The sequence below is a fragment of the Protobothrops mucrosquamatus genome, unplaced genomic scaffold (genome assembly GCF_001527695.2).
Source record: "Protobothrops mucrosquamatus isolate PMUCROS unplaced genomic scaffold, P.Mucros_1.0 scaffold303, whole genome shotgun sequence".
In the NCBI taxonomy this organism is placed as follows: Eukaryota; Metazoa; Chordata; class Lepidosauria; order Squamata; family Viperidae; genus Protobothrops; species Protobothrops mucrosquamatus.
Window position 1 is genome coordinate 129,295 of NW_015386645.1, and position 8,622 is coordinate 137,916.

The 8,622-nt window shown below is 45.1% G+C and overlaps 1 protein-coding gene across 1 annotated transcript in view; it reads right to left on the reverse strand.

Annotated features, from left to right (window-relative positions):
- Positions 1 to 8,622, reverse strand: part of LOC107286607 (vomeronasal type-2 receptor 26-like) — a 14,583-nt gene that overhangs the window by 5,123 nt on the left and 838 nt on the right. Inside the window, exons 2-3 of the mRNA XM_029283960.1 lie at positions 7,924 to 8,101; positions 578 to 1,423 (exon numbers count right to left, since the gene is read on the reverse strand). Of these exons, the coding sequence (XP_029139793.1) occupies positions 578 to 1,423; positions 7,924 to 8,101 (1,024 nt within the window). The remainder of the gene's footprint in view (positions 1 to 577; positions 1,424 to 7,923; positions 8,102 to 8,622) is intronic.

The window sequence follows — 8,622 nt, forward strand, 5'->3', positions numbered from 1 at the left end:
TAAAACACCAAGACACCATAACTAACTTGAATTAAACGCTCTGAGCAAAGAGACAAACCAAGATTCTTGTATCAGATATCAAATAGTGTTCCTAACTCTCTACTATAATTTTAAGAATTAGAGTTCTCATAAAAATAAGCTCTATTCCTATGGTCTTTCTTGAAATTATTTCAACAGCAGCATCCTATGCATTTTGACATAGTTAGATATTAGCTGTGTCATTTGATTTGGCCATTTCATGCAGGTGAATTCACTGGAGAAAGGAATTATATTTGGAAGAGTTAAAGGTAAAAGGAAACCTGGCCACCAAAGAACATGATGGCTGGACACCATCAAAGCTGACACCAATAAGAGCATTGAAAAACTGAAAGAAGTAATTCAATATCAGAATATGTTGAGAAGCCTGCCCCATAGAATCGCCAAGACTTGGACACAACTGAATGGATAACATCATCATCATATAATTGATAATGTTAATATTATACAGTGAAGAGTTCAGTGTATGTAGACAAGCATTCATGAGAGTGGGAACCTAACTTATGACAATTTCCCTCCATTTGTGATTTCAAGACATTACCTGCCAAAGCATTGAATTCAGAACATTATTTTGTCCTTCCTCTGATAAAGTTTTTTGTTTGAGCATTGATGAGCTCATGGATTTGAATGCATTGGCTACAGCATAAACTGCATTGTAGATACTGTAGCTGTGTGGAGTTATGCTCATGTCAAAGACAGACCTAGGAAGAGCCTCTAGCTTCTCCTCCCCACTGCAGCGATTCCAAACATTGTCCTCTTTGAAGGAACAATCAAATGCCTGTCTCCAAAAGTCCTTAATAAAACCATCTCTAATTTCCATATTAGGGTTTCTCATCTGAAGAAAATTGTGGAAACCTACCACTTCCTTTGACTTGGTTGCAAAAGCTAAGGAACCATGAAGGATATCTATATCCCAAAATTGTTGAAAGGGAACAGAAGTGAACTCTATTTGTGCCACCATCATCCAGACTTTACCTGTCTTCATTTGTTTATCTTCAACTTCCAAAATTCTGGGAAACATTCTTAAAAAGATTGTAGTGTGAATTTCACCATGTAAAATCACAACATTGGCACTGCTATCACTTATCAAGACATACAGTTTGACCCATGATTCCATCATTTCATGAATGCCAGTTTTGAAATACACAGTTGGGAATGGTTCTATGAAGTCAAAGCAGATACCATGCTGGGAAAACTTGGGAAGTTCCTTCTGTATAAACCTGAGGCCATTGTCATCCTGTATAAAAAGGATACCAATCCAGGTCCATCTGAAAAGCAAAAGCAGTTGGAGCATCCCCGTATAATGTTGGTTTCTATTAGGGAACATCCATTGGAAGAAGACTTGTTGGGATGGGTCATTAATCACAGGAGAAGATCCATATCCAAGCTACAAAGACAAGAAAGACTAAGTAGGTATGATTTGTGTAGGTAAACTTTTAGTGTCCAAAGGTTGGATATCCATCTCGAATTTTGGGAAAGAATGGAAGATGAAAAGTGATGGGAATAAGTCCTTTTAGAATGGAGCTTGACTTTTCTCTATTTTCCAAAAGTTTTCATTAGTTTTTCACTTCTTATTGCAATAACTACTCATATTCCACAATAAAGACAAATCTCCACCAAAATAATTGCCCAAGAATGGGAAAAGAGATGATTTGACCAAATTAGGACTGTAACAGTAGATAGCAATCCTTTCAGTTTGGACATGGAAAGGGTGCAACATCAATCGGTACTTTTTAAATATGTAGACTATATCAGTCAAGACCATTAACATGATTTGGAGAATGGTGTTATCATCAACCAGAAAGTTGTTTCTGAATTCTTTAAGACAGAATTGGAATATGTTCTTCTAAGGAATTAAATCATACCCTTTCTGGTAGAACTTGAGGTCATATGTTTATTTTAGTAATATGATTTGATAGAATGAGAGAAGAGTATTGATAGCTATAAAAGAAAACAAACCTAAGAATTAGCCAGTTGAATTGTTAAATGTTACCCAAATATAGTTGTGACATTACAATAATATCGATTCGGTCAATGAGCAGCAAAACAACAAAAACAGTGAGGCAAATAGATACAATAATACACTAGCAACTTACAAAATAAATCACATAATAATATAACATTCACTCCCTTATTACTATATTAATACATTTGTAACCCAAATAATCTAAATCTAAAACATTAATAGATATAAGATAAAAACTATATTTCATCTAATGATTTAGTAAATAAGATTAATCAAACCAATAGTAACATTTTAAAAAAGGTGATTAACCAATTTTGTCTTCCTTTCATTTTGGCATCACAACATTTAGCTACTTGCACACATAATGAATGGTTTTAGATCCTGAAGGAGAAGGTTCATATAAAATCTGGACTCCCAGATAATTTATCTATTAGGGCCAAAATGTAGACTGACCTAATGTCCCTATAAAATTTACAGCATAATAATATGTGTGAGATTGTCACCACATTGGCAGACACACTCTTCTATAAGGATTTTACTATAATTGCTTTCAAGAAATGCAGATTGAAGAATGTTGAATTTAGCTTTAAAGAACATGATTCTCAGCTTAGGAAAAGTTAGATTTAGCAAATAACTTGCGGTTTCCCATACACCCCTATTTATCCAAATTCTATCATATTGGGGGAGCGTGTTAACTTTGTTCTGGAACCCCATATTCCTTATTTTTGAGTAAGATAATCCTTGAGTTACACCATTTCATTTAGTGACCATTTGAAGGTGCAAAGGCACTGAAAAAAGTGACTTATGTCTATTTTTCACAATTACTATCGTTGCAGCATCCCTATGATCACATGATCAAAATTCAGTTGCTTGGCAACTGGTTCATATTTATGATGGTTGCTATGCCCTGGAATCACGTGATCATTTTTTTGCAGTCTTTTGACAAGCAAAATCAATGAGGAAGCCAGATTCACTTAACCATGTTACTAACTTAACCACTGCAGCCATTTTCTTAGCAACTGTGGCAGAAAAAGGTCATAAAAGGGGGCAAAATTCACTTAACTGCAGCAGAAATTTTGGGCTCAATTATCACTATAAGTCGAAGAGCACCTGTAATTAATTGCTTTGCTTGATTGTAATCTAATAATATTAAGAATTGCGAAGAGTCCATATAAAGTCAGTTTATAGCATACCATTTATTTACAGGGTGAGGGAAAGTTATCTACTAAAGGAGTCAGACCAGTTAGGAAAAACAGCATTTTAAGCCAATACGTTATCATCTTCTAGTCCAGTGATGGCGAACCTTTTAGAGATCGAATGCCCAAACTGCAACCCCAAACCCACTTATGTATTGCCAGGTGCCGGGTGGGCATGGCCCATGGGGTGGGCATGGCTATGGTGGTCATGGCAGACTGGGTGGGTGTGGCCAGGGTGGGCATGGCCACCTCGATGTTGCTCCTGGGGAGGGATGCCTGTGGGGGCCGGGCAGGGTTGGGAGAGATCCAGGGGGTCTCTGATGGGTGGGGTGGGGGCAGGAGGCTCATCCTGCAGGGTGAGGCAAGGCAAGGGAGGGGACAGGGCAGGGGTTAGGGTTAGGCTGCTGCTGCTTTCCCCCCAGGACGGAGCGCCCCGTCGCTACTCACACCCAGTGTGAAGGTGGAGTTTGGGAGGAAGCGGCAGGGCATAGCCCAGGTGTGGCCCAGCAGCAGCAAAGTTCATCCTCCCCACTCAAGCGGCCACCAGCGGCTCCTCGTCTCCATCCGTGTTGAATAAAGCGGAGGCGCAGCAGTGGAATTGCTCTCAATAAGGAGGGTGCACACAAGCGAGCAACACATTCGGCTCTTATTGAGAGCAATCCCACTGCTGTGCCTCCACTTTCAACTTGGACGGACCCAAAGTACCCAAGCTGCTGCATTGCCTGCCCCCCCTCCTCGGGCCTTGGGCTGGCACCACCAGCAGCTTGCTCAGATCCCTTAGGCTGCCTCTGCCAAGGAGAAGAGTGGTGCGGTTTTGTACCAGCTGGCTGGCCAGGCAAGGAGTAGGACAGGGGATGGTGGCTGGCTGGCTGGGGAGCGGGGATCATGGCTGCTTGGGGGGAGATCTGCCAAGCCTCAGGGCAGTGGCATTGGCAGTTCCCCCCACCCAGCTCACTTCCCCGGCTCCATTACCGGTAGCAGCTCCCTCAGCAAGTGCCTCATGGCCCTCACCATCATGTTTCCATTGCACAAGCTTCCTGGAGCTGAGAAGAAGTGCAGTTACTCTGCCGCCAAGCAGGTCTGGTGGGCGATGTTGCCTTCTGCTTTTCTTGCTGTGGCATTGGCTGCTGGTGTTGCCCTACTCAGAGGATGGCACGGTGATTAGTTGGCGGCCACGCAACAAATGGGGATTGATTATTCCCCAAACCCCACCACTGTCAAAGGAGGAGGAGGAACAGGGAAAACAAAGAAGAAAATTGGCTGAGCCGGCCAGGCACCGAAGCCCCTCTGAAAAAAATGGAGTCTCTTTGCAAGCCTGCCTAGCCCACATCATCCTTGCTCTCCACAGCGTGCTGCAGCTGATCCAAGGCATGGAGAGCACGGCTGACGGGTGCGCGCATAGCAGGCATGCACACGGACTCCGCTGGTTTTGGTGGCGCTTCTGATCAGCTGCAGCAACCCTAACCCCATCACTGTCAAAGGAAAAAAGTGAAGTCTGTGTGCACTCCTGCCTTGCCTGTATCAGCCAGGTTCTCCATGGCATGCTGAAGCTGATCAGAAGCACCGCCAAAAACAGAACCGGGGAATTGGGCCAGATGGGGGGGAGCTGCCAATGCTGCTGCCCTGAGGCTTGGCAAATCCCCCCCCAAGCAGCCATGATTCCCCCTCCCTAGCCAGCCAGCCACCATCCCCTGACCTACTCCTTGCCTGGCCAGCCGGCTGGCACAAAACCTCACCATTCTTGTCCTCAGCGGCAGCAGCCTAATGGACCTGAGCAAGCTGCTGGCAGTGTCAGCCCAAGGCACAGGGGTGAGGGGGAGGATTTTCGCTGCCAGACTCTAACTCTTTTACTTCTTAAAAGTTTACTTGATGCAGAATGCATATCCTTCCCTTTCTGCATCAAGTTAAACAATCTGGTAGCGAAAATCCAATAGTGGGGAAAAAATCCCAGTCTCAAGCATGGGGAATCTGCACTGCCTGCCTCCACCCTGGAAGGTGCCCTGCTCTTTGCAGAAGATCTGGGAAGGGGCCCAATCCTGCAAGATGCTGAGGTAGCCGCGCTCCTGGACCTCACCTCTTTCTTGGTCGCATCTCCAGATGGTTGCCACGCTTTTGGCTTTGACGGTGCTGGGGGGCAGCTTGTCCAGAGAAATGGTCAGCGGAAAGATGACTTTGTCAGTGGACATGATGGGCTCCTCAGGGGGGATGGCCATTGCAGTCTTCCCGGGGTGCCGGGGCCGTGGGTCAGGAGCACCTGGTACTCCTGGAAGATGCTTCTGTTGGTGGCTGCCTCTCTGGCTCCAGCTGCACCCTCCTCCACTGCTTCACCAAGGAGGGCCTCGTCTCCAACATCGACACCGATGCCAGCTGGGCCAAGAGCAAGCCTGCCAGTTTCCCCCAGGGTGGCTGCAGAGTGCCGCTGGCTCCCGAGCAGCACCACAGGACCAGCAAGAAGCAGACCATCTTACCCAGATAGAGATGGTTCCTCTGGGGCAAGGCCCGGTACCAGCCTGGCTTCCCCAGGAGCACCTCGTGGGCCAGGAAGGGCACAGCCGGGAAATACATGTAGTCGCACTGGGACTCCATGCAGGTAGGCAGGCTGGGCAGCAGGCGAGCTCCCAGCTGGATTGTGAGAGGCGGCTGCTGCTGCTGCTGCTGCACTGGCAGTGGCTGCTGGCGGGGCGTGTGGCAGTGGGGCTGGGGCAGCAAGGCATGGGCGGCTGGGGTCCCCCTAGTTGGGCTCCGAGTGGGCAGGTGCAGAAGGAGAGGACTGTGAGGCACATGAGAGGCGGATTTGGGCCAGGGTCCACAGGTCCATTAGGCTGCCACCACCACCAGGAGGCCTGGCCTGCCCAACACAAAGGAGGCAAAATGGCCGGCTAGCAAGTCCTGCGTGGAGGTGCATACCTGCACCCAGCAGGCAAAAGGCCACCCCGAGTGGGGAACGCCAGATCCCAATTGGCACCATGCTCCCCCAGTCCCAGAAGAGACAGGGGGAGGCACGCAATCCTTGCTGGGACTGGGGATCCATGGCGCCAATCGGGATCCGGCTTTCCCCACTCGGAGTGGCCTTTTGCTTGCTGGACATGGGCATGCACCTCTATGCAGGGCTTGTTAGCCAGCTGCTTCACCTCCTTTGTGCTGGGTGGGGCTACCGCTCTGGGCTGCGGCAGCCTAATGGACCTGCGCAAGCTGCTGGCAGCAGCAGCTGCGCATGTGCCCACAGAAATGGCTCTGCGTGCCGCCTATGGCATACGTGCCATTGGTTCGCCACCACGGTTCCAGTCCAGAACCTGAATTGTCTGCATTCCTGTCTGAAACCAGAAATTTGTTTGCACTGTTTCCTGCAGCTCCTTCTACTGTACAAGATTCCTGTTTCTGTCCTGTAAAGAATTTGAGCCAATATTTTGCCTTCAAAAAGTTTTAAAGTCATGGGAACTAATTATCTTCTGCCAGTGCAAAAGAAATGTTTGATGGCTTTCATTGATCTAAGGGCTGATCACACTTGGCCAAATATTCTGCTCTGCTCTGCTCTGCTCTGCTCTGCTCTGCTCTGCTCTGCTCTGCTCTGCTCTGCTCTATTCTATTCTATTCTATTCTATTCTATTCTATTCTATTCTATTCTATTCTATTCCACTCTACCCTACCCTACCTTATTTTAATTCTATTGTGCATTCCATGTACCTTTCAAGAGGAAAATTACCCCCAAGGTGTTTAAATGTGCTGACTTATTCTAATTTATGCCCTTCTACTCTCCAGGGATACTGCTTAGTGAAATCCAAAATTTTTGAATTATCAAAATTGAAAATCAAATGATTTTATATGCAGTACATGAAGTACATACAAGATATTGCTATGTGTGCTCTGTTCAGCCCAGAAGTTTGTGAAAATTATAGTAGCATCAGCATATAGAAGTATTTGAATTTTGTACTATGATAAATTGGGTGCATGAATATCCATGTTTTGAAAAAGGCCTACCAATGAATTAATATAGTGATCGAAAAGGGAAGGAGCAAGAACACATCCTTGTGGCACTCCTTTTTCCAAGTTTACTGTGCCATAGAGGGTCCAATGGGGGTTAGATGCAATAAATAAACAGGGGTTTGATAACAAAATCATGACCACTAAATGGCAGCTTTAACTCCCCTCTGGTGGATGTTGTTGCTTTGAAATGTCTTTCCAGCCAACTCCCTGAACTTTTGCTTCCTATTGACAAATGGAGGTCTTGGAACCTCTGCCTGCTCCAAACTATGGCCTCTTCATGAATGAAGGCAAATATACAGTACCTGTCTCAGGATAATGTGGCAAGATCCAATCTGGGTTGGTCACCAGGACCACAGGTCTAAGCTTTTGGATTTGTGCTGGAGCCCAGCTTCAAGGAACTTCCCTCTATAGAATATGTCTACATCCCTGAGGATGGACTCCAGCACAAATCTGAAAGCTCGGAGGAGTAAACCTCTGGTCCTGATAACTGACTCAGATTGGATCTATGCCCCTTCCTCAGGACTCCAGGATGGATGCTGTGAAATGCAAATTCAAAATGACTTTTAAAAGGTTCTAGGTCAGGATTTATGTTTAATACACAGAATAAACATCTTCTTTAGGATGATGTCACCTTCCTTGTCCCAAATTAATAAAAATTCTTACTAAAACAAAACAAAACAAAACAAAACAAGAGAGCCTCATATGGCTTTTAAAATCTGATGCTCTGGATGTCTATCTTACCTGTGGTAACTTGTAGATGCTCAGAATGGTTGCCATGAAAAGACAAGCTTTGGAGTCGGGTCCCCCAATCACAGCTACAGTAGTACTTTGGGCATCACATTTATAGTTTGGAATGAATCTGCCCCATGTGGAGAGGAGCTCCAGTGAAGCAAGATAAGTTAAGCTTCCAGTGAAGTAGGCATTATAAATTTTGAAACCCAAGGAGATGTTGCGCAACATCTGGGTATCATCGTTAATCTCCTTCACAGCAAAGACAAGAGCCAAGATGTGCTGGTAGGTCTGAGTCAAAAATCTGTAATGAGATTTACCTGTACCAGTGAATTGTCTCTACTTAAGAAGTTTAAAGCTTGCTAAATTCCTATTCCCTTAATATATAGATATTGTATTTTGTAATATTACAGGATCATATCCGAGCAACTTCATGATGAAACTCAGGAGTAGGTTCTCAACTATTTTCAACTGAAAAGATGGGATTCAGCAAAACTCTCTTTGTTTTGGCAGAACATCCATAGACTTTCTAAGGCACCATGACAAAAGGGTACGTTTTTCAAAACCTAGCATAAAAATGTATACATTTCAGTGAGCTGCATTTAAATCTCCATCTAACTATCTCTGTCTAGAGGCTGATTCCAAATGCATGTTAGTGTTAACTTTCATTTTTAACAAGGGAACATCTGTGACAGAAAATAAGAAGTGACC